This window comes from Notolepis coatsorum (assembly GCF_963971535.1).
Source record: "Notolepis coatsorum genome assembly, chromosome: 6".
Taxonomy (NCBI): Eukaryota; Metazoa; Chordata; class Actinopteri; order Aulopiformes; family Paralepididae; genus Notolepis; species Notolepis coatsorum.
The window spans coordinates 137,199,297-137,225,618 of record NC_140170.1 but is presented as its reverse complement, the minus strand read 5'-3'; the positions used below and the strand labels follow the sequence as shown (position 1 = coordinate 137,225,618).

The window sequence follows — 26,322 nt, the reverse complement described above, 5'->3', positions numbered from 1 at the left end:
GAAACCCGAAACCAGGTAACTGCTTATTAGATTTAGAATTTCCGTTACATTCAAAGTTACTTGATAGAAATGGATATATATATTGTCTGATGTACTCGCCAAATGTACAAAGTGGAAACGGTCAAATACAGATTTATATTATATTGCAATAATCTGATAGTCATTAATGAAAGTAAAGCTTTAGGGATACAAGAGCAAGCTCTTCTACAAAATTACTTTAGGTACTGGAAAAATACATACACACAAATACAAACACCTTATGGTAATGTCTATGCCACAGTTGTCTCGAGAACATCCTGAATGTCACTGGGTGTGGAGCCAACATCCGGGCCGGATGTCCCTGATCTGCAAACACCTGTAGCCTGGGAACTGGAGGATACAGTGCATTCCAGCTTCTCCTCCAACTGGTCAAAACAGAGGCAGAGAGCCTCCTATTCAGGGTCAGAACAAAGAAAATCAAGAATTTAGTGATAAAGAGGCTGCAAAAGACAGTTTGAACATGAGCAGCTGTTATCCTGCTTTGACACATTTCATGAGGCCCTGGTGATGCAAACAATGAAATTCCTCAGGTCCGTTTGTTATTCAATTACTATAAAGCACGTAATACTAATAAACAAATAATAAAATAAAGCAAGTAGGCCGTATGTACAGGGCAATAAATCATGATGGGTTTTTGATAAAGTGGCATATTCAGTTATCCTGTATCTGGGTTCTACTGTATACAGAGTTCTGTATAGATGTGAAATGTTGGTGTAAAACGGCAAAATCACGGACAACAACGGGTGTTGCGTTTATTGGATAATGATCAAAAGGTTTGTGTGCAGCACACTACAAAAAAATACAATTGCCCAAAAAAGTGGTGAACGTTCCTTTTCTTCATGTGAACCACTTTCTTTCTCTGAGTGAGTATGAATTCCTCTTTAACCTCCTGAATTTCCATAAGGGGGTTCATAAAGGAACACTTGACTTGACTAACATTACATGCATACAACGATGCATTCTTGTATTACCGCTCTGAAGAGCTTGAATGACTTTCAGGGCAGAGCTAGGCAAACGGGTAACAAGTAGGAGGACCGCTGTTTCTCAAGCTCCAGGGCTTGAAAGCTATGGTTTTTCTTCCATGGGAAAGTACTACTTCAATGAAACTCACTCAACAGTAGATTGTGAGTCAGTCTGTCCATGTTAAGATATGTTTTGGAACAAAATAAAAAAGCATACACATTGTAGCTTTAGGATTAGCCACAATAATTTGACCATGCAACATAAACAGAACGTGGTGATTAAAAGTGGCAATATTAGGCAACGTTGAAACCCTAGCAACCAATGGTCACTGTTAATTTTAAATTAAATAATATGCAACTACTTTACACTCAAATACCCACCGTGTGTTTCTCTGTTGCATAGTGCTGTTAATCTGATTTACACAAAACTTGTTACAGACATCCATCTATCCATAAAGTCCACCAGTTTTCTTTTTACATCTCCTAAACTGTAGGTCCTGATTGCTACCAATTTATCAAAGGTTGTATCAGTTTTGTTGTTATCTAATAGCAGTTTGAATATATTGACCAATGAACTCCGCAAGGGCTTAGCACATAAATAGACCAAAGTCAACAACTGGTGTACACATAAGTACTTGAAACATACACTGAACGTTTCAAATTGACCACTAGGGGGCACTTCAAATTAAGAAATAAATGTATTGGCATAACATAATTACACATTTTGCAGCATTCCAGGCAGGGTTTTTCACAATATAATAACATCGGTTGCTTCCTGTTCCTGGAGCCACCCGACACAGAGGAGTCGTGACTTTGTCTTAAAGGATTTAATTCATATCGGTTCCAATTATGAGTTTTAGTGTCACAGGATCTAGAAGCCGTTTCTGTGGCCTTTCCACCAAATATTAAATGGGAAACATCGGGCTTCATCTGTGAGAGACATCTAACTAACTGTAATCAAATAACAGGTGATTATCATTAAATGACAACCGTGGCCAATGAGCTGTGGAATTGCACCATATGAAAACAGATGCGAAAACTATGAACATACATCGGTCAATGCTGGACTAACAGATCCACTTGCCAAAGTTAACAGATGTGCTAATATGGAAACTTGACCATGTCTGAAAAACAGGTTGCAGTTAAGTTAAACATTAGCCTCACCAGATCAGTGACCGAAAGGCTGGCGAAAAGCTGCATGAGTGAATCACTGGAGAGTGTCCCATGCAGAAGGTTCAGTCTTTGCATGGCAGCCCTCACACAGGCACATGTAATGGTGGAGGGTGGGAACATTGAAAACTCGTACTCTGAGGATGAGAGAGGAAAGTGACATTTTACTTAAAGGTACACTGTCAGGGGTATCTGGGTAGTGTAAAGGTCTAAGCACTCGCCTACCACTGCAGAGACCCGGGTTCAAATCCCAGCAGCAGTACCTCCGTCTTGGTCAGACATCCCTATGAACACCATTGGCGGATGGGAGGCCAGTGGGGTATGAGTCCTGGTCATTGCAATAGTGACTCCTACTGGTCGGTCGAGGCACCTGTTCAGCAGAGATGGGATCTGGGGGAGCTAGCATGAACCTCTGCGCACGTTACGCTCTCCCAGTGAAACTCCAAGCTGCCAGGTGAAAAGAAGCAGCTGACGACTCCACATGTATCGGAGGAGGCATGTGGTAGTCTACACCCTCCCCATAGGAAGTTGGGTAGCGCAATGACCAGGGAGGAATTGCCATAATGACAAAATTGGGAATTTGGGAGAATAAATTAAAAGGCAAAAAGACATTTAAAAAAATTGGGTTTGACCAAAATATCAATTAAAAAACGTTGCCAAATGTTTACAAACATTTAAAATACATACAAAAACGTTTACAGTGTCAAATGCATGGAAAAACTCTATCCTTGTATTATGAGCACACATGAGAATGAAAATCCCATGGATTGGCCTTTAGTGGTGGCAACCTGTTAGTTTCCAGTTGGATTACACATTACACCTTTAAAATGGCAAACGTAAGATAAAAATGGAGAAGTAAATTAATATGTCTACTATATGTTATTGGATATTAACGTTTCTTTTCTAGCCAGTTGTGAGACAGATATTAACTAGACATTTCTAAAGGTAGAATCTGTAATGTCATCAAACAGTGACCTCTAGGCAAAAGATGACAACATGGTACTGCACTTTGTTTACAGTTTTTGTCTGATGTGTGGATTGGATTTCAGTGGGTATAGTGGAGGGGTTGCTACTGCTGGCCACACACAATAAGTTACTACACTCCAGCCCACACGTCAGACCAAAATCAAACAAGTAAACAAAGCGCAATACCAAGCAGGGCTCTTTTGCCTAGAGGTCGCTGTTTGGCGGCATTACATAATTGACCTTTAAACCCTGAGGCAGGCAAAATGCACAAAAAGAGAAGAATGCCATCACAAAGACACACCATAGGGAAGTTTCCCAAAATACAACAATCCTGGCAGGAAAGACAAGACAAAGAATGAATCTCAACTAATCCTTTAGTTAGGTGTCAGGAGAGAGATCTTCACGTTTTCAGGGTACAGTGTCAATGTCTGTCTAAAATGGCCCTGATTGACTGTATCCCAGCAACGTGTTGCCTCGGGCAAACCTCATGGAGATTCGTGGGAAATCAACCAGCTGAATAGACGGACATGGGTCTTTCACACCACACAATGCAGGATTACACAAACTCAGCTCTCTGTCTCCCAAATGAACCGCTGACACATCGCAATCAAAGTTATGGCTGCTGTGTCCCCATTATTCACTGCACACACTGCTTGATTTCAAGAAAAAACATCAGTTATTTTTTGTGATCAAATTTTAAAACCATCACAGTTCTATGGTGAATAACAGTGGGGTTGGCTTTCCAAAAAATGCATTTTAATTTGCCACAAGACACATTTAAAACAAGAACGAAATATTGTAGGTTGTAAAAGGCACAATTTAAAAAATTCTCATCCACTCTAAACATACAGGAAACATTCCTCTGGTGCCTTCAAGTGAAACCATTGGAGTCCACGTTGACAGCCTGCTGTAGCTTACCTGTGGCTGCCAGGGCGATGTAGGAGTGAACATGCCTGCGCACGGCATGGAGGTTGTGGGGCAGAAGGAAGGGTATAGCATGAAGAATCGGCTCCAGGAAGTCAGAGGACAACACGGGTGCAAGGCTCCAGTCTAACCCTGAGACCACAGCCAACTCCCATTGCTGAAACAAATGCATGTTTTTATTATAAGAATAATACTATGAACTATGTAGAACTATGTCACAAGCATAGTTATCAGACTCAATAGTCTTAAAGGATCATGTCAACATTTTGGGAGCATTATAGCAGTTGTAAGTCAGTTGATAATTTTTTTTTTTTATTATTATCTTTTCCCCCCCTCCTTTTTCCGATTTTTTTCCCATCCCACTGTTTAGTCGTTATGCCAATTCCCAACCCCCTTCCTGGTTGTTGCGCAACTCCCCCCTACTGTTGGTCCGGGAGGCCGGAGACTGTCACATGCTTTCCTCCGACGCATGTGCAGCCAGCCGGCAGCCAGCCTGGCAGCGCAGATTCTCACCGGGAGAGTGTAACGTGTGGAAGGTCACACTACCTCCCTCCAGATCCTACCCTCGCTGTGCAGGCGCCCCGACCGAACTGTAGGGGTCGCTGTCCACAACGCCCAGGACCCACCCATCAGCTTTCCCACCCAGGGCTAACACTGCCAATTGTGTTAGTATGAACGACCAGCCAAGCTGATAGCAACGCCGAGAGCTGGATTCGAACCCAGCGTCTCCAGCGTTGATGGCGAGCGCCTTGCCCAGATAAAGTTGGGTTTAAAACTCATATCAGGAAGATACCCTCAAGGACATATTAAAGGAACACGCCAACATTATGGGAAATTACTTCTCCAGAGTCAGACAATAAGATAGATACCTATTTCCTCTCTGTGCATTCAGTAGAAAGCTATCCGGCTGCAAGCTAGCCTAGCTTAGTACGAATGAATGGAAGCGGATACGGACCACTAGCCTAGCTTAAAACTCCAAGAGGGGTGTTTTTGGCCAACAGCTAAACTAGTGGTCCATATCCACTTCCATTAATTTGTGCTAAGCTAGCTTGCAGCCGGATAGCCTTCTACTGGACACACAGAGGATTGGTATCTACTGTATCTTCTTGTCTGACTCTGGAGAAGTCAGTAGGCGCATTTCCCATAATGTTGGCGTGTTCCTTTAATATGTCCCTGAGGGCATCTTCCTGATAAAGGTTTTAGACCCAACGTTATCAATTGACTTACAATTGAAATTAAAGAGATGTTTTTACTGCTATAATGTTCTTGAGAAACCAAGCCTAAGATTATTATCAGATATTTTTTTCATGTCAAAGTACAATGTCAAGTGTTTTTATTTGTTATGGTTACCAGGACATCCGTGACTGAAATGGAGTTGTCAGTGTAGATGCAAAGCATACTGGCTCTCAGTGGAACCGTCTCTCTCAGCTTGGAGGCCAGGAACATGCAAACAGCACCTATCAGTTGTAGGTTCCTCTTCTCAATGGCAAAGCGGCTCAGGTAGCAGTCCAAGTAATTGATTGCCAATGGAAACACTTCTTCCTCACATTTCTGTTCCTCGCACACCTGTCAGTGATCAGGTATGTTTTAACTTGTGCTTTCTAGATATTTAAATCACAATGACACAGTTTACCACATTAAGCAGCTTGGTTACTTAAGCCAGGATTCCCAAACCTTTTCATGTCAAGGATCTCAAAATATATGCATTATGCATTTTTGTCAGTCTACTTGTAGATGGGAAAAACGTATGATCTACTTTACATACTGTACTACTGACCTCCAACGAATGGAATAGTGTACTAAAACGTGTTTGGTAGGAACCCCCTCAAGAAAGCCTACCCCACTTTGACTTTGGGAACCACTGATCTAAGCACCCTGCGGATGGTTTGACTAATTAGCATACCTGCAACATCCACACTGCTAATATTCTTCTCATGTAAGGCTGGATGTCTTTCTGAACTGTACCAAAATAGGATAGGGGTGAGGCCCAGCATTTTTTCTCCAAGGCCTTTAGATTGTGCAGTGTGCGGCGGTCCGTCAGGGTGGGGTCAGTGCTGACCCGAAGACTCATTCTAAAGTGCACATCAGCAGCAGTGGTACTTTCAGTGGATGTTTCCAAATGGTCCATCTTCATGGTATATCAAATCCATGCGCTTGTGTGTAGAAACAAAGTAATTTCGGTACCTAACTCCAGTTGACGTCAGTAACTTTAGCTAAAGCGACAATTCAAGCTAGCTGACGTTAGCAAGTTGCTCGGTGTAAAAGTCTAAATTGCTCAACGTCAGTGCTGCGATTGGCTGGGTGTCGTGTGTCGTAGGCTAACGGGCTAATGTCAGACCAATCTACTGCAATGCAGCGAAATAGGACTCATACAGGGCTAGGTTTTAGGTGTGGTATGGATATTATTTGCCCAATGTTAGCCAGTTGTCCTTACAACGAGAACAGCTTGAATGCTGCAGAGCTCTATCTGACCAGCCTACCTGCCACGATATTACGGAAGCTAATAGGCCTGCTTGAAAAGGGTCAGTGAATACCACGACACCAGAGGGAGCTCCACAAATCATGTTCAACCCAGATTCGGCTCAAACAAGGGACTAAACACGTTTCGCAATTATGCCCGCTCTACCCACGGCTGTAAAGGAATGTGAATCACTACCCACTTTCAAAACCACTCTCAAATAGCACCTACGGGAGACTGCAATTCGAAACTGGCCCCGGTAAATGTCCTACGCCAACCAACCCCCTCCAATGTAGCCTACAATAAATGACCAAGTATGGTTGTCAATATTCCAATGTAGTTTTGCTTGTAGTTGTATTGAGCTGTAGGCTACAGTACCCATTCTGCAATCTGTTAATAAAGTTTTCAATCAATCAATCAATCAAAAAGAATACACAGCGTTTCCATTTAAATGTAGGAATTAATTTATTATGTTGTCCTGTTTAATTGTTGCATTAAACCAGAAATGAAAGGTCTGATACATACATCATTTTAGGAGAGTTTATTGCAACAAAACATAACACTAAAGGCCCAATCTGTAATCATTTTGACATATACATTCATAAGCCTTTAGTTTGAATTGTAGATGGAAAATAGGCATTGTATCTTTCTCAATCGATCAAACCCAAACATATAGGTTTGTTTTACAATGTTTATAAACATTACCAATGTAAACAAGGATGTTACATCATGAGACAGCAAACCAATCAATAGATTTGAAAATGATAACACCAATAATATCCAATTACATTTTCAGAAATTTGGTGGTAGATTAGATTGGGCCTTTAATTATTCAAATAATGTTCTGTAGTCTGTTAACTCAAAGATTATAGTTGCTGAAGGAAATACAAATATTGCTGATCTATAGCACTGTCAATTTGGTAAAGAAGTACACAGTGCTTTCCAACAGCATGATGATGGCGCTATACAAAATTAAATGAGCTGGGCGTTTATCACTCCATTTGCAATTTTGAAAAGAACACCACGTAATAAAAGGTGGAGAATAAAACCACAGGTGTTGTCGTCATCAGTCCTCAATCTTGCCCTCTTCTATGGGATGGCGAGCATCCATAAAAAAGGTACATAGCCTGCTCAACAATACTTAGATGTTAGCATCAGACATAGGGGATATCATGTTTGACTCAATACTCAGTCCATCGCCATAACAGGCACAGCAGTTTCAAGGTCCCGAGACTCAGAGTTCTGTAGCTCCCGGCGGATCTCTGCAGAGATCTGGGGGTGCGTTTGCACCTTGAGCAGCTCCAGCAGAGCAGTCTTCTGCTCCGAGGCCAGGTCGGCCTTGTAGCGCTGGGCCAGAGTTAGCAGACTCTGGTGCCACAGCACGGGTAGAACACGTTTCTCTGTGCGGAAGGAGAGGAAGTGAGCCACTAGGGCATCCAGGACACGGAATGGAAGGGCGTATTTCTTATCTAGTAAGAGGCGCAGGAAGATACTGTTGGCGCCGTTGTACTCCATCTCTGCTAGTTTAAGCATGGCCGCGCTGAAAGGAGAGGAATACATTTAATCTTAGACTTTATTGCAAAACATCTACAAACATGCTGTCATTTCTGATTTAAATTATTATATAGATCCCATTCTACATTATCACATAAAAAGCAATTAAGAGTAGGTAGTAATCTGCCCTGCTAGACCATAGATCACGGTCACCTTGCACAGCATTATTTTTGGCCTTCCAAATAATTTCAGAGTGAAACAACATTGTGATAATATACAATTTGACTGCTGTATTGATAGGGTTAGGGTCTTTACTCTTGGCTACATTTGAAACAGAAACACAACATCACTTAAAAGATGTGCAACACCAGCAGTGTCACTCACTGATTATTATCTGATTATTACAGGGCAAAAACATGATGACCTAAAAGTAGAATCTGTAATGCCGTCAAACGATGACCTCTAGGCAAAAGTGTGCCTCTTGGTATTGCATGGTTTACTTTTTTGTTTTGGTCTGATGTGTGGGTTGGAGTTGAGTGGCGATAGTGAAGGGGTTGCTAATGCTATTGCTAGCCACACCTCTGATTCTGCCAAGAGGTCTGGAGAAATTCACACAGCATAGCAACTACAACTATATAGTTATAATATGGTTTATATATTATAAACATACCGATAATGTAATATATACTGTATATTAGGTATATATTAACTTATTACAATTTCTCCAGATCTCTCTGGGTAGAGCCTGAGGTGTGGCCACCAATAGCATCACGTCCCCTCTCCCCACTCAACTCTAACAGACACATCAGACCAAAACACAATATTTAAACAATACCAAGCAGGGCTCTTTATCTCTCCTAAAGGTTGCTGTTCAATGACATTACATATTCTACCTTTAAGACCTAAGCCTTAGACTAACCTTACTGGCACGCACTTGTCCTAATATACTTATATAGTATGCCGTGACAATTAAAACTCTTGACTTGATACTAACCTACACTTTGATGAACATTGTTATTCAGCTCATTTGAGCTGTGCCCTTCCTGATGACTTGTCGTACAGAACTTGTAAGTCGCTTTGGATAAAAGAGTCAGCTAAATGACTAAATGTAAATGTAAGAAATTAAATAACGCACATCCTCCGTTCCTTGGTGCTGAGCCAAACTGTAAAAACAGTAGTACATGAAACAAAGCGGGGCTCGCAACTCACTTTTGATGCTCCAGTCCAAGGTGTTTTAATTGTGACAAAAATATAGCAGATACAATGTTTCGACCCTTCCGGTCTTTTTCAAGTATGAACACAACAGGAAATTGCATCTTTTTTATACAGGAAATCTAATTAATAAATTAGCTATCAGCCCCACCTGGTGATCAGGGGCGGTACCAAGACTTGCATGATTTTCTTATACATTTTAGACATGATTTAGTAACAATTTATCTTTTATATTTGACATTTTTTTGAAAAGATTTTTTTAGAGAACTATATATATATTAAACAGTATTAGGCTAGATTTATTGCATCTATAGATAGGCAGCAGTGTGTAAAGTACTTTCTTTGGACCCTGTCCAGGTCCTAGCCATTGAAAACAAAAACAAAAAGAGAAAAAACAAAGTAACCCAGAATGAAGACTATCTATTGACTATCTCCTTCTATTGGTTTATTTACAAATAAGGCCTAATGTCAAAGTCTTCATTGAGTCCTGTTGGTGCCATAGTTTTGAGGTAATGGATCCACCATACTTATCTCCTCAGTAGGAGATTATCTATATCTTCCCTCGTCTTGGAAGATGCACTTTCTCTATTCAAAGGTGTTACGAAGGATCAGATTAAACCGAATATATATATTTATTACTTGATATATATTGCATATGTAGCAGTCTGGAAAATATGGTATATTATTCAGAACTGCTGACTGTATTTATATCCCTTTTTGTACACAAAGACATTCTAACTAGTGTTATTGATTCACACGAACAATGACACAAACGCCCCGTCCAAAGAACATGTGAATACGGATCATAAATGACAGTATTGATTCATATTTTACAGTGCGTCCCCCTTGTGACTGGCAGGCGGGACCAGCAGGGGGCAGTAGCAGGCAGAGAGTGGCGGAGAGAGCTGAGAGATGATAAAGGGAGGAGCCGAGCGGAAGTCGCTCTCTTCTCGGCAGTGAACTTGACCACGAGAAGTCACGTCTAACGGGGGAGCTCTAGACAGCCCCGTTGCTGACGTTTATGCCGGAGTGCCCCGTGGAACAGTGGCGGGTGATAGGAAGTACTGGCTAGTGGAGACGATATCCTAGCAGTACCAGTGTTATGATATTATGAACATTAAGTGCAGAGTCGGGCACTAAGAGTCGAGTTATACCTAGTTACAGTGAGCGGTATAGGTAGCGTGCGGCTAAGGATCACAGTAGCATTGCTCGTGTTATACCTAGTTACAGTGACGGTATAGTCTGCGTGCCAGAGACGTACGGGACATCCAAGCAGTCTGCCCGGGCGTCAACAGCTGTCTGCACCGGAGAGCAGCAGCACACCCTGCCCCAGGCTGCCTGCAGGACACGGGGAGTTCTTTACCACCAGCAGAGTTCGCCCAGCACCAGCTCAGCCAGCACTGCCTCTCTGCTATAGCTCCGCCTGCTAGCACCTGCGGCGCGAGTGTTCGACGCCATCTTGCCACCAGGACGGTGGTGGAGCGGCGCGGCCGCCATTTTGGTAGAGTAAACATTAGGGCTTCGGCGCCCAGGATCCTATCGTACATCACACAGTGTGTCGCAGCCTACGGGCGAAGCTGGTGTTTGCTAACCACAGTGCATAGGGGTACCCCATAAACATTACATGCCGGCATTAGCATAGGGCTTTTGTTTTGGTAATTGTGGGCCCACACTTTTGGTTTTGTTTCCTTTTCTTTGAGCGTGATACCATGTGTGTGTAATATTACTTTCCCATCTATTTAACCCTTCCCCTCTTGGGGGTAAACGTAACGCTGCCATATAAGTAAAGCCTAAGAAGAGGTATTATTATTGGTACTAGCCCAGACGTGGGTAAGGAGTCAAGTATATTGAAGTCTACAATATCTGGGTCTATTAACTTTGGGTCTGCAATACCTGAGTCTATACTGTGTGGGTGTACAATATAAGTGTTTGCAAGGTATTGAATTACAACTTGAGTAATAGTAGAACTACCTTCCGTTTGACCCATTGCTATTAAATATTTGTAGATGACCAGTCTTTAAATAACAGTAAAGGATGTAGATGGGAGTCTTGTGTGTGTGTCTTTCATTATTTCTAACCCTAACCCTTTGCTACGGGTAATATATGTAATCGTAACCCCTTGCTATTCTACCTTTTCCATTTCCATTGTAAGGGTTCTGGTCGTCTCACACAAGGGAGGGTACTGCTTGCGGGGGGAACCCAGTTATTTCGCTACCATCCGGTCAGTAGGTGTGGGAGGGAAAAAGGGGCAACTGTGGAGGGTGAGGGTGTGTTGGGGAGTACTGCGGACTACTCCAGAGAGAGGGAGGAAGACCAGAGTACCGGACCAGGTTTGTAAACCCTGGGCCTCATTCACCCCCACTACCAGCCTCCAGTTGACGCTCCGGACCCCAAAGACGGAGGTGCAGCTGGCCAGGGTGCTACTGTGTCTCGCTACCTATTGACCGCACCCCACAGTTCCCACGAAGCAGGGATAATCCACCCTGCTACATTTGGCGTCACGAACAGGATCAACATCCTACTCCACTCCCTTGTAAGTGACGACCCAGAGACCTGAGATGTCGGACAACGACACCCCGAAGCCCGAGGCCAAAGCCGGGCCGTCCCGGGTGACGCAAGAGAATTTACGACAGGAAGAGCAGAGGTGCACTCCTGCGGGCCGGAGACCGGGTCCTGATACGAGACCACCGAATCCGGGGCCGTAATAAGATACAAGACAAGTGGGAGCCTACGTCATATGTGGTGGTTAAGCAGAGCCACGAAGGGACGCCCGTGTTCACGGTCAGGCCCGAAGCAGGGGGTCCAGAAAGGACCGTGCATCGAGACCAGCTCAAGACCTGTCCCTTCCCGGCTTCTGACCCGGAAGTGCGGGGGAGGGCCCCTCGACAGATCCCGGTGGCACCGCGGAGCTCGTCCGAATCAGACATCGGAGGTGCTTTCGGGCACCGGCGGGAACCGCATCCTAGGGCGTGTAACCACCCCGGTCCCCTGCGGGACGCCCCTGAGGAGGCCGTAAGCGCCGAGTCAGAGGTGGAGTCGACCCCTTCAGGAGAGGAGGGGGAAGGCGGCGGAGACGGAGTCGAAGAGGAGGCCGCGGGCGGTCCATCGATGGCCCCGGAGGGTGAGGCCGTGGTCCAGGACCCGCCGACAGACACGGAGGAATCCGACACGGAATCGGAGGCGGGGGAGGTGGAACCCCCCAGAGTGGAGGCCGCTCGGCCCCAGAGGAGCACCAGAGGTCGGCTACCCGCTCGGTATCGCCAGGACTACGTGCTCAAGAGCGTGTTCGCGGAACAGTGTGTCCAACTCCTGAGGGAGTGTGTAAAACTGTTGGCATAATGTGTAATTGTCAACCGATGTGTGAAACTGTTGGTCTCAGGACCGTTTTCATGCATGCGTTTGTTTTTGTTGTTTTGTTGTTAACTTGCAGAGGACTTAGCAAGTTCAAAGTGGGGGGAAATGTAGCAGTCTGGAAAATATGGTATATTATTCAGAACTGCTGACTGTATTTATATCCCTTTTTGTACACAAAGACATTCTAACTAGTGTTATTGATTCACACGAACAATGACACAAACGCCCCGTCCAAAGAACATGTGAATACGGATCATAAATGACAGTATTGATTCATATTTTACAGTGCGTCCCCCTTGTGACTGGCAGGCGGGACCAGCAGGGGGCAGTAGCAGGCAGAGAGTGGCGGAGAGAGCTGAGAGATGATAAAGGGAGGAGCCGAGCGGAAGTCGCTCTCTTCTCGGCAGTGAACTTGACCACGAGAAGTCACGTCTAACGGGGGAGCTCTAGACAGCCCCGTTGCTGACGTTTATGCCGGAGTGCCCCGTGGAACAGTGGCGGGTGATAGGAAGTACTGGCTAGTGGAGACGATATCCTAGCAGTACCAGTGTTATGATATTATGAACATTAAGTGCAGAGTCGGGCACTAAGAGTCGAGTTATACCTAGTTACAGTGAGCGGTATAGGTAGCGTGCGGCTAAGGATCACAGTAGCATTGCTCGTGTTATACCTAGTTACAGTGACGGTATAGTCTGCGTGCCAGAGACGTACGGGACATCCAAGCAGTCTGCCCGGGCGTCAACAGCTGTCTGCACCGGAGAGCAGCAGCACACCCTGCCCCAGGCTGCCTGCAGGACACGGGGAGTTCTTTACCACCAGCAGAGTTCGCCCAGCACCAGCTCAGCCAGCACTGCCTCTCTGCTATAGCTCCGCCTGCTAGCACCTGCGGCGCGAGTGTTCGACGCCATCTTGCCACCAGGACGGTGGTGGAGCGGCGCGGCCGCCATTTTGGTAGAGTAAACATTAGGGCTTCGGCGCCCAGGATCCTATCGTACATCACACAGTGTGTCGCAGCCTACGGGCGAAGCTGGTGTTTGCTAACCACAGTGCATAGGGGTACCCCATAAACATTACATGCCGGCATTAGCATAGGGCTTTTGTTTTGGTAATTGTGGGCCCACACTTTTGGTTTTGTTTCCTTTTCTTTGAGCGTGATACCATGTGTGTGTAATATTACTTTCCCATCTATTTAACCCTTCCCCTCTTGGGGGTAAACGTAACGCTGCCATATAAGTAAAGCCTAAGAAGAGGTATTATTATTGGTACTAGCCCAGACGTGGGTAAGGAGTCAAGTATATTGAAGTCTACAATATCTGGGTCTATTAACTTTGGGTCTGCAATACCTGAGTCTATACTGTGTGGGTGTACAATATAAGTGTTTGCAAGGTATTGAATTACAACTTGAGTAATAGTAGAACTACCTTCCGTTTGACCCATTGCTATTAAATATTTGTAGATGACCAGTCTTTAAATAACAGTAAAGGATGTAGATGGGAGTCTTGTGTGTGTGTCTTTCATTATTTCTAACCCTAACCCTTTGCTACGGGTAATATATGTAATCGTAACCCCTTGCTATTCTACCTTTTCCATTTCCATTGTAAGGGTTCTGGTCGTCTCACACAAGGGAGGGTACTGCTTGCGGGGGGAACCCAGTTATTTCGCTACCATCCGGTCAGTAGGTGTGGGAGGGAAAAAGGGGCAACTGTGGAGGGTGAGGGTGTGTTGGGGAGTACTGCGGACTACTCCAGAGAGAGGGAGGAAGACCAGAGTACCGGACCAGGTTTGTAAACCCTGGGCCTCATTCACCCCCACTACCAGCCTCCAGTTGACGCTCCGGACCCCAAAGACGGAGGTGCAGCTGGCCAGGGTGCTACTGTGTCTCGCTACCTATTGACCGCACCCCACAGTTCCCACGAAGCAGGGATAATCCACCCTGCTACACATAGTATTTGTATATCGTCTGATATCCCTTGTGTATTCTTTGTACATATACACGGAATATCCCTTTACCTAGTACAGACCATAATATTTCGTTCTCTTATTGGATAGCGATCCACTAGGTGCCACTGCCATACCCCCAAGGTCTAGTTCAAAGTCACCGCCAAGGCTTGCCTGGACATGCCCGGTTCGGCGCAAGAATACGAGACAGGAATAAGGCTGGTACTAGATTATTCGCCGTACGTATAAATACGTCGCAGGTGGATACAGCAGCACTTAGCCTAAAGTCAAGTTAACCTAGAAACGCGTTACCCTCAAACGTTAAAGCCTTCATCACGAGTCAACGACCAAGTGAAGTGAGCAACCGTGCATCTAAATAGAGCACTTATAACCGCGTGCGAATAGACAGTAAACGTGTCAGAGCTTAGTGGAATAACGTCAAGTTCGACCTAGTTAATGTGAAGTACCGCGCACCGGAGAATCTACACCGGTGAATGCAGAGCCCTTTCCAGCTGGATTATTGCTTTGGTCCTGTGGCCGTTGGAGCGGAGGAGAATCGTCTACACCCACTACTGTGTGGGATTTACCCATGAGGAACATCACTCGAGCCCGTCTCTAGGAGAGGCTGGCCGGCTTTCACCTATGCTGCACGCATACTTGGATTACAGCTGCTGCTTTCGTCTGCCGATCAAGGGAGTAATGTACCGACTCCCGTAGCTGGAGCTTATTGATTCCCCGTTGATCCAGAGTTTGCATTCGAACATTTCCTCCCCCTGCTGGCCTACAACCGGAGGGACCCTACTAGTATCTCCCGCTGCCCTACTAGTGTACCATAGATATAATTCCTATTGATACAGGTGGTATTTATTATCTCCTGCGTACTATTCTAATGGACTTACGCTCTTGACTTACTCACGCACATTCTTCGCCTTACAAGCGCAATTCATAGTTATCATTCTGTAACCTACCGTTGCTATAATAATAAATATTACTCTAACCAAGATTTGTTGTGGAACCGTGTCATTGTGGAGGTGTTCATATCATATACCTGTGTACTGTATGGCCAGTAGTAATGTACATAAGACAGTAGTGGTTTAATGATACCATACTTATTTAATACAGTCAGGGAATTGTACCCCTCAGTTACAATTGGTCCTTCGAGCCGGAGGGTAATTAGCGTAATATTAATATAATATTAATATTAACATGGCCGATGATGAACACTCCACAAACGGTTCTCCTAAGTTAGATCGCCCGGAGCGCAGACGTCAGCCACCTCCCTATCTAGAGGCATACGCTGTCAGTCTAATACCTAGCTTTATAAAGAAGTTAAATACGGATAAAATAGATAAAGCGGATAGTAAAAGTATGTCAAACCCTACCGACCAGGCGACCCCGCCAGTAGAGACCCTAGTGGGTTCTAACGTAACTGACCAAGCTCACGGGGGGGACCAGGAGAGACCTGACATGACTTTACCCCCCGCCGACGCAAACGAGGTAGTCCCCGGAGAGCTCCAGGATAAAGAAAGCCCTCCAGGGACGGAACCCGACCCACTACCAGAAGAGACGCACACCCAGGAGATGGACCTCCTCGGAGCGCGACAGGAGAACGGATCTCCAACGAGCACTGCCAGAAGCCGATCACCTCCGCCTGTGTCTTCCCCCAGCGAAGCGGACAAGATGCTGGCGCAGGCACTCATCGCCACCCTGGCAGCCTCCACCGAGCGCGAACGAGCTGCAGACCAACGAGAGCGCCTTCACGCGCAACTCCAAGCGCAAGCCCTCAGTGAACGCGAACATTCTGCAACCGAGCGAGAGCGCTTCCAGGCGCAACAAAGGAGTGAAGACGACCGCATAAGACTGGAGACCAGACGCCTTCAGACGGAAGAGAACATTGAAAGAAGCCGCGCCGATGCACAGTGCGCCGCCGCCAATGCACAGCGCGACGCCGCCAATGCGCAGCGCGACGCCGCCAATGCCCAGCGCGAAGCAGTGCGCGAAGCCGCCCATGCCCAGCGCGAGGCAGAGCGCGACCGGCTACAGGCGCAGCTGATGGACAAATTGATTGCCATGGCGACACCCCCTCACTCCGCACGGAGCTCCCGGAGATCATCACGACAAGGGTCTAGGGCACATTCCCCTACCCGACCAAGCGACCCGGGACCCCGCCAACAGGAGGATCCTGTCCACGTCTCCGAACCCCCTTCCCGACCGGTCCATACCAGACCCAGCAACCGGGAAGAACCGGACCACGCCGAGAGACTGAACAGAAGACTCCAGGACCTAGCAGAGGAAGAGGAGGAGGAAGAGGAGGAATGTCAAGCAGACCAGCAGCAACGTACTCTGGACCAGGAGGCCCAGTACAGCCCCGACCAGCAGCAACGTACTCTGGACCAGGAGGCCCAGTACAGCCCCGACCAGCAGCAACGTACTCTGGACCAGGAGGTCCAGTACAGCCCAGACGTCAGCCCCGAGGCACTGCGCTACAAACCCCCGACTCAACTCACGGGTGAGTTTGACGCACCGCCAGCCCCGAGGAACAGCACCTGGGTACCCGAGCTTCGGTACCCACCAAGTACCAGCCCAAGACGACACGCACGGGGAGACTCGCCCAGGAGGCCTCTCCCCCAACGCTCACCGATGTGCCAGCCATCCATGGCATCGTACCTTGGCACACCGACGTTCCCGGACTTCACACACGAGAACAGAGCACAGTACACAGAGCTACGAATGTGCTTAGAGACAATGATGTCCGATGTACCGGATGAAACGTACAAGTATGCTATCCTACTCAAGCACCTGAAGGTGCCCAGAGCGCACAATATAGCGCTGGCATATTCCAACTCTACTACCCCATACACCGCGGCTCTAGTAGCCCTCGACCAATGTTATGGACGCATATGGGACTACATGATACAAGAGATAAGAGACATTGACCGTCTCCCCCCAGCCAGAGACAACAGAGCATTAGATGACCTCTCTATCAAGGTACAGTCCCTGGTAGGGATGCTGGGGTCCCAAAAGGAAAAAGGGATATACGAACTGTACGCTAACTCTAATGTAGAGAGGATATTAGAGAAGCTCCCTCCCGCCCGACAAGAGCGTTTTCGGCGTCAGAGAGACCACCGTGACCCCAACGGCCCAGAGGCATCCCTCCTAGACCTGTCTGAGTTCCTCGCCAGGGAGGTCAGCAGCTTACGACTGGACACGTTCGTATGGAGTGGACCAAGCCCAAGACCAGGACCTCTGGGATTAAATGATAACCGCCGGTCGGTGACCGTTATGCACCAAGCCGAATCAGTACCGCAGCACAAGAACCACAACACCCCCTCGACAAAAGAGGAGTGGAAGATTGAATGCCAGTACTGTGAAGGGGAACATCGGCTGTATCAATGCGACACTTTCGGGAAGCTGACCACGGACGAGGTGAGTCAGTGGATCAAGGACCACCGCCGCTGCTTCCGCTGCGCGCGCAGCCATATGGCAGCTGAGTGCCGCTTGAAGAAGAAGTGTAGCAGGTGCGGCGGCGCCCACCTGGAGGTCCTGCATGACATCAACAGGCGTCCGCCAGGACAACAGAGTGGGCCCGTCACGGTAATGTACCAGGCCGAGGCGGTGGCACCAGTACCAACGATCCACCAGACCGCTGCCTACTGTCCTGACTGCTACAGCAGACACTGGGAGTCACGGTGCTACTCGGACGACCGCGAGTCGGCACCACCCCAGACGATCCAAAGCAACCGACCAACAGGAGTGCTCCACATTGACCAGCATAGCGGGACCCCCCGAGTGCTCATCAAAGTGGTCAGAGTGCTCCTGAGCTACGAGGACAAGGTCCTGGACACTTACGCCGTCCTGGACGATGGGTCTGAAAAGACTCCTCCTCGCCAAAGGTACCATGACAATACGCACCATCAGAAGGGACCAGAAGACCATAAAGGGTGAAAAGGTCTCCTTCAAGATAGCAGCGGTGGACCAGCCCGAGAAGCAGTATAGTATTACCAACGTCTTCACCAGCCACGACATAGGCCTGTCCCAGTACACCTACCCCATCCCACAGCTGATGGCGAAGTATGTGCACCTACGTCAACTACCTATACCGCTTATCGACGGCGCCACACCGACCCTGCTCATCGGCTCCGACCACGCGGACCTCATTCTCCCAATTGAGGCGGCCCACATCGGACCCAAAGGATGCCCAGTCGCGGTTCAGACCCGACTGGGGTGGACGCTCCAGGGCCCCCTCTACGGACTTGACAGTCAACCCACGTCTACACGCTGCCTACACACAAAGGCGAGCGACACCGGCCACTCCCTCGTACAGCCCGTTGAGAGGCTATTGACATTAAGCAAGAGGCCTGTGAGAGAACCGTGGGCACAAGAGGGAGTTCGGAACTCCACCCCCCTCAGCTGCGCTCCAGACGTAGCTGACCTCGAACCCAGCACCCCAAGCGACTCCTTGACGGGGCGGCCGGAACCGGCCCCTCCTCAGACGGGGTACAGAGCAAACAAGAGAAACAGACGGAGGAGGAGGAGGCACAGCCAAGCACAGATCAAAGCAGTCTCAGGCCCGCTTCCTCCTAAGCCCCCCTTCATCCCGTCCAGTCGTCATGATCATAGACCAGTCACTACCCCGAGCTGCGTGGCCGGCCGGCCGCGTAAGCAAAGTGATCACTGGTGCCGACGGAAAGGTCAGAGCGGCAGAAGTGCTCGTCCAGGGGCGGACATACACCCGACCCGTGGCGAGGCTGATAAGAGTTGCCAAGGCTCCCCGACTCTCCTAATGACGACCATGACCCACTGACTTTGTGAACTGCCCTACCCTCACAACGGACATTGAGTAGTGGACAGTGCGGTTAATCTGTCTCTGCTTATCTAATTAGGTGGGACTAATTAGGAGGCGGCTGTTACGAAGGATCAGATTAAACCGAATATATATATTTATTACTTGATATATATTGCATAGTATTTGTATATCGTCTGATATCCCTTGTGTATTCTTTGTACATATACACGGAATATCCCTTTACCTAGTACAGACCATAATATTTCGTTCTCTTATTGGATAGCGATCCACTAGGCGCCACTGCCATACCCCCAATGTCTAGTTCAAAGTCACCGCCAAGGCTTGCCTGGACATGCCCGGTTCGGCGCAAGAATACGAGACAGGAATAAGGCTGGTACTAGATTATTCGCCGTACGTATAAATACGTCGCAGGTGGATACAGCAGCACTTAGCCTAAAGTCAAGTTAACCTAGAAACGCGTTACCCTCAAACGTTAAAGCCTTCATCACGAGTCAACGACCAAGTGAAGTGAGCAACCGTGCATCTAAATAGAGCACTTATAACCGCGTGCGAATAGACAGTAAACGTGTCAGAGCTTAGTGGAATAACGTCAAGTTCGACCTAGTTAATGTGAAGTACCGCGCACCGGAGAATCTACACCGGTGAATGCAGAGCCCTTTCCAGCTGGATTATTGCTTTGGTCCTGTGGCCGTTGGAGCGGAGGAGAATCGTCTACACCCACTACTGTGTGGGATTTACCCGTGAGGAACATCACTCGAGCCCGTCTCTAGGAGAGGCTGGCCGGCTTTCACCTATGCTGCACGCATACTTGGATTACAGCTGCTGCTTTCGTCTGCCGATCAAGGGAGTAATGTACCGACTCCCGTAGCTGGAGCTTATTGATTCCCCGTTGATCCAGAGTTTGCATTCGAACATTTCCTCCCCCTGCTGGCCTACAACCGGAGGGACCCTACTAGTATCTCCCGCTGCCCTACTAGTGTACCATAGATATAATTCCTATTGATACAGGTGGTATTTATTATCTCCTGCGTACTATTCTAATGGACTTACGCTCTTGACTTACTCACGCACATTCTTCGCCTTACAAGCGCAATTCATAGTTATCATTCTGTAACCTACCGTTGCTATAATAATAAATATTACTCTAACCAAGATTTGTTGTGGAACCGTGTCATTGTGGAGGTGTTCATATCATATACCTGTGTACTGTATGGCCAGTAGTAATGTACATAAGACAGTAGTGGTTTAATGATACCATACTTATTTAATACAGTCAGGGAATTGTACCCCTCAGTTACAAAAGGTATCTTAATGATGAGACATTGTGGTGTGCCTTTTTTAAATGTAAAGCTACTGAGCTTTTTTCATCCCCGTATTGTACTCCTGTGTTCAGCAATACGTGTTTTTAAAGCATGTGTTGTCTTACCGACATAAGCTTTACCACATGGCACCTGAGCATATAGATTACATATCATTAAGGTACCTTGGAATAGAGAAAGTGCATCTTCCAAGACGAGGGGGAGATATAGATCAGTGGTTCCCAAAGTCGGGGTCGCGACCCAAAGGTGGGCCGCGAGCAGCCACGGGTGGGCCGCGAGATGATTAAAAAAATCTGAACTTAGAAGCAGGCCAGGACAGTGTTTCTAGTTGTATTCTAAAATTATATTCTATTGTATTCTAAAATGTGACTACCGTAATTCCTCTAATAGTAACCGGGTCTCAAATACAAGCCGGGTCTCTATTAATGGCCGGGTGCGCTCTTGAGCAGGGGAGGAAACTAACTTTTTGGCTTACCAGCCAACTGGCGAGTATCTGATTTTTTTTACCAGCCAAACAGATTTTTTACCAGACAAAAATCGCTAATTGTGATAATTACTTCTTTGTATGTCAAGCCGCGTCAATGTTGTGTATGCATCTGGGTAGGCACACTGTGCCTTTAAGACAGCACGGTGGTCTTACGACAGTGCTGTGAAGTACCGTCAAGTGTTGTGGTAACGTCAGTTGGGTTGGTGTGCTGTTGACGTTGTGCACAGGTTGAGCTAGCCCCTTTCGTGACTGCGATGTGCAAGCCAGGGGCTTTTGAGCATGAAATAAAATGTCTAACCTTACGTCGTAGTCCGGTGCTTTTTCGGAAACATTATAGTCATAACAGATACACCTAGCTGGCTGCTTTGAGCACACGGGGCTAACGTTAGCTAGCAAGCAGCTATATAACGCTAACTAGAAGCTAACCACTGTATACAGTTCCAGTAGACAACATTACACCTCTGTGATTTAAATGTGTCCTTAGTAACTTATACTCGATGGTTGTACTAGGGTTGGATGCAGTTCCCCGTTGGTCAGTCTGTCTGTTTTCCATATTCTGCTGTGTTTAACGTTATCTGTTTGCGAGTGCTCCTGATGGCTAGCCTAGTAGTACCGCGGGACTTTTATTATTATATGTCCGCGGGTTGGCCAGTACTGCGCAAACGTTTATTAAACATTATATGTCCGCGGGTGGTCTTGTGCAGTGCTCTCGTGGCACTGTCAACTAAAGCGAACACTCAGAAGACGCGCACCGTTTGCCAGTGCAGTGATTGCAGAATGTTTTATTTTTTTGTATACTCGCCAGACTGGCGAGTGGTCTACATGAATCACTCGCCAAACGTAAAAAATACTCGCATTTGGCGAGTAAAGTGGCCTAATTTCCTCCCCTGCTCTTGAGCTAAGCAATTATAAGCCGGCCTCCTAATACAAGCCGGGTTACTAATATACTGAGCTGCATACTGAGCTAGTTACTTGATTTCACTTTGAAAACGTTGAAATGACCAGTGACCACCTGTAATTGCACTGTTTACTATTTCATACAGTACTTGGTTTCAATAAATGAACCCAGTACATTTTACTGGGTTCAAACTGACACAAAATGTTGATTTATTCATTATGATCCGTTTGAAAATTTGAAATATAGGCCTCCCTCTTATACAGGCCTCCTCCTAATACAAGCCTGGTACCCGCTACAGTTGAAACAAATACAAGCCGGGGTTACTATTAGAGGAATTACGGTATATGGTTTTATATTAACTTAATAAATAAAAACGAAAAGTCTACTTATTTCAACGAACATTTCAAACTAAATAACAGATTATGCACATAAAACGCTGAAAACAACCGAAGCAACAATAGTATTTTAACACTTTAACCGCCGCGGACGAGTTAAGACGTCATTCCGAGCCATGCTCATTCTGCCGAAGACGCCGTAACTCGTCTTTGATGTCAATATTTCAAAAATCTGTCATCGAAATCATATTTCCTTTCCGGAGCCCTGAGACACACTGGTGATCTCCTCTCAACTCTCTAGCGGTTCGAGAGCGCCATCTGGAGGGGGGGGGGCACGCCAAACAGGAAGTGCCCATCCATATGTGCTCCGGGCACTCGCGATCGGTAGCCGGACTCCATCTCAACACACTGGATGATCAATCGCTCGCCCTAACTCAATAAACAACGTTATTTGGACATATATAGTATTATACAACCTGGAAATGGTTCATCAGGATCAACATCCCATAATCGAAAACGGTCTACTCCACGCTGATCGTCCAACGGTGCGAGGAACATACGGTAAGATTCAGCGTTATTTTCTAACCTATTCCATATAAACTGCTATGATGAACATATGACCCACTCTGGATGAATCATCTAACGCTGCCCACGGAATTATAAACGATCCCCCGCCCATCCGGTCATCATCAGATCATACGTAGATCATTCTAGAAGTACGTCCAGTTGAAATTTTTCATCTCACGCCGATCGCTACCAAACTGTATTTCATCATCAATATAATGCATTTAGGGCTATAAATCACGTTCTGAAGAAAGCTGTAGAAAACGATAAAAACATACTTATACTTTAGACCATATTTTAGTATGAATATGTGAATGAAAAAGTTTAACGTTGCTACACCCTGAACAATACATATAGGACATTGAATGGGCCATAATAATGGCTATGTAGCAATAGAATTTAAAAAGTTATAGCCCTGCAAAGAAGGGGAACTTCTCCATAGACAAATAGAGCTGGCGAGGGATGGTAAATTATGAATTTAACCCATGGCGATCAAAGTGTTAATGAGGCTATTATTATTATCATTATTATTTTGCAACAAGTTAGCCCTCTCATAAATAGCACATATAAATGAATAACTAACTTGAACTAACTTAATAGGATTGAAGTGATATTTGGCTTAAAAAATCGGTCGCCTTGCAAAAAAAAAAAAAAAAAAAAAAGCCTGACGATGTGCATTGGGCCGCGGCTCTCTGACGCCTTATTTTCTGGGTCCTGGCCTGAAAAGTTTGGGAACCCCTGATATAGATCACCAGGTTCGGCTGATAGCTAATTTATTCATTTCCTGTATAAAAAATATGCAATTTCCTGTTGTGTTCATACTTGAAAAAGACCGGAAGGGTCGAAACGTTGTATCTGCAATTCTTTTTGTCACAATTAAAACACCTTGGAGCATCAAAAGTGAGTTGCAAGCCCCACTTTGTTTAAATGTAAATGTAAGCCATTATCAATGTCAAGTCACAGTCTTTGGCCCACCACCCCCGTTAAGTTTCGGTCATTGGCCATCCATGTAAAAAAAGATATAAGAAAAAAGGTGGGTAGATGCATCTGACTAGCTGGACATGCATTCATATTTGGACATTTGAAATCTCACATTGTCACGTCAGATTTTTTAAAGAAGTGTAAAACGGCGCCAAATCTACACCTACATTTTGGGGAATCTATTTTCAAACGAAAACAAGTTAACCCCGGTGTGCACCCTGTCTTTTGGGGAACTACTTTCCTGCCACCTGTACGCAGTATTAGGTCGCTTTCCCACAGGAGCTGTTTGGGCCGGACTATCGGACCAGAATTCGATAGTCCGCTTTTTTGGGTTTGTGTGAATGCGCGTCGAACTCTGGTCCGACCAAAAACATAGGTCTCGGTTCGCTTCATCGGACCAAACGCGGACCAAACGTAGGAAGTCACCTGATAAACTATGCATCTTGGGTATATTATTATTATTACCGCTGCGCTGCATTCACTGCAAAACAAGCACACTGCATCTATCTATCTATCTACTGTGCATCTTGGGGTAGAAGGAATAAAAAAAAAAACACAGCTGCTTATTATTATTATTATTACCGCGGTGCGGCATTCACTGCAAAACAAGCACACTGCATCTATCTATCTATCTATCTATCTATCTATCTATCTGGGGTAGAAGGAAGAAAAAAAACACAGCTGGGCAGAAGACCAAATAAAACAGCTGCTTGTGGGCACTCACAAAAACAACGAGGTGTACAAGTTGTTTAGCGAGAGGATGGCGGTAATGGGAATTATAATCGAACGATGGATCAATGCCACGCCTCTGCTACTATCACGCTTCACGCAGTTTGTGTTGACGCGCATTTCACTTCCTGAAGGGGAGGGATTTCCACTCTCCATTGTGTCCAATAGACGAGCGTCCTTTTCGACCGCGTGACATTGTTCAGATAGTTTGGTGCGCCTGACAAATTGCTGTGTGAATGCAGACGAACCAAATGATGAATGCAACAATGTTGCAACTTCACCACCAGAACCGCACCAAGTCCACCAAAACTATATGTGAAAGCAGTAAGCACCCTTAGAAAGTTTACCTATTTCAAACCCTGCCCTTTTTTCTTGATCCTCCAATCACAACTGTTGCTTCCCTCAAGCAACAGCTGTGATGCGGAGGATCAAGAAAATATTTTGAGATAGGTCAATCAGTCGCCACTTAAAAGAGTGGCATCTCCTATCAGTTTTTAACAAGGGACTGCAACAGGATAAGATAAGGATACACTGAGATAGGTCTAAACCCCCTGTTGTCTGGCATGAGCCAAGCTGAAGGGAGGGTGCATCAGTCAATTTACGGCCACATTCCAATTAGCATTCTTTTGACAATCTACCTGTATGTGTTTCTGGAAGGTAAAACTTCCTGTCTTAAGTGAGCATCTCTTACCTTGAGTGGAGCACGGGGATGGAGCACCTGGTGAGTATACTGCCAACGATGATGGCCTCCCTGAGAGTGCATGTCCCAGACTCGCACATCGGGATCAGTATACCTAAGAGCACAACACATAGGAAACCTTTAACACATTCTGTGCCAAAAATGGAAGATTACATGTTTGCTCGACAAGTGTTGAGTGCCAAAAACGAGATATTATGTTTTTGGATCGTTTGATCTTTTTACTTTGATCCCCGCTCTACAGACTTGCCCGGAGCGATCTGCATCATTTTGGCACATCCCCACACACTAGAACTGCAATGCCAATCGACTATCACCAGGTGGCAGTATCGTCCATGTCTGAACTGGAATAGCTTGGTGTGGATACACCTATTCTCTTTTTTTTTTTGCAAGGGCAAAAGGCCCCTCGTCCTCGGAGACAGTTTTTTGCCTGAAGCCTATTTCCCGTATACACGAGTATAGACACGGGTAATCGCGATGGCAATGCGATCACTTGGAATTATTCTTCTTGGAATACAATCTGGCTAAGGTAAGGTACATTCTATGTCTATTTTACCGAATCTGAAACGTGTTTTCCTAACGATCACAGTTTTGTGTTTCACCGGACGAAAAACATGCCCTTTTCCTGACTCCTTCTGTATCACAAACAGTACTGTATTTGCAAATCTGGTATGTCATAAATGTATAGATGTAGCAGTACTGACTATCTGTATGTCATGTATGTCATATATGTCCAGATTAATTGAAAATGGGGGACCCTGATGTAAACAAGACGAAAGTCTTTCTCTGGTCTGCATCCCCTTAACAATTGTGTGTATTGAGCTGTACTGTATTGTACCCATTCTGCAATCTGTTAATAAAGTTTTCAATCAATCAATCAATCAATGCTCGGCAAACACGATCACAGTTTTGAGTTATATATTGATTTGGGAGTATTTGGGGTTTCAGGGGATCAGCCAGAACGGTTTGGGCTTATTGCACATAAGCC

The 26,322-nt window shown here is 46.1% G+C and overlaps 2 protein-coding genes across 2 annotated transcripts in view; both read right to left on the bottom strand.

Annotated features, from left to right (window-relative positions):
• Positions 1-269: 269 nt before the first annotated feature.
• ccnd3 (cyclin D3) lies at positions 270-6,132 on the bottom strand (the record flags this gene model as incomplete). Its single annotated transcript, XM_084315749.1, has 5 exons — positions 270-431; positions 2,166-2,308; positions 4,056-4,218; positions 5,412-5,627; positions 5,965-6,132. The coding sequence occupies 5 exons, from the start codon at positions 6,130-6,132 to the stop codon at positions 270-272; spliced, it is 852 nt and encodes a 283-aa protein (XP_084171875.1).
• Positions 6,133-6,979: 847 nt separating this feature from the next.
• The window catches only part of bysl (bystin-like), a 46,333-nt gene continuing 26,990 nt past the window's right edge, over positions 6,980-26,322 (bottom strand). Inside the window, exons 6-7 of the mRNA XM_084316889.1 lie at positions 25,329-25,431; positions 6,980-8,059 (exon numbers count right to left, since the gene is read on the bottom strand). Of these exons, the coding sequence (XP_084173015.1) occupies positions 7,708-8,059; positions 25,329-25,431 (455 nt within the window). The 3' untranslated portion in view covers positions 6,980-7,707. The remainder of the gene's footprint in view (positions 8,060-25,328; positions 25,432-26,322) is intronic.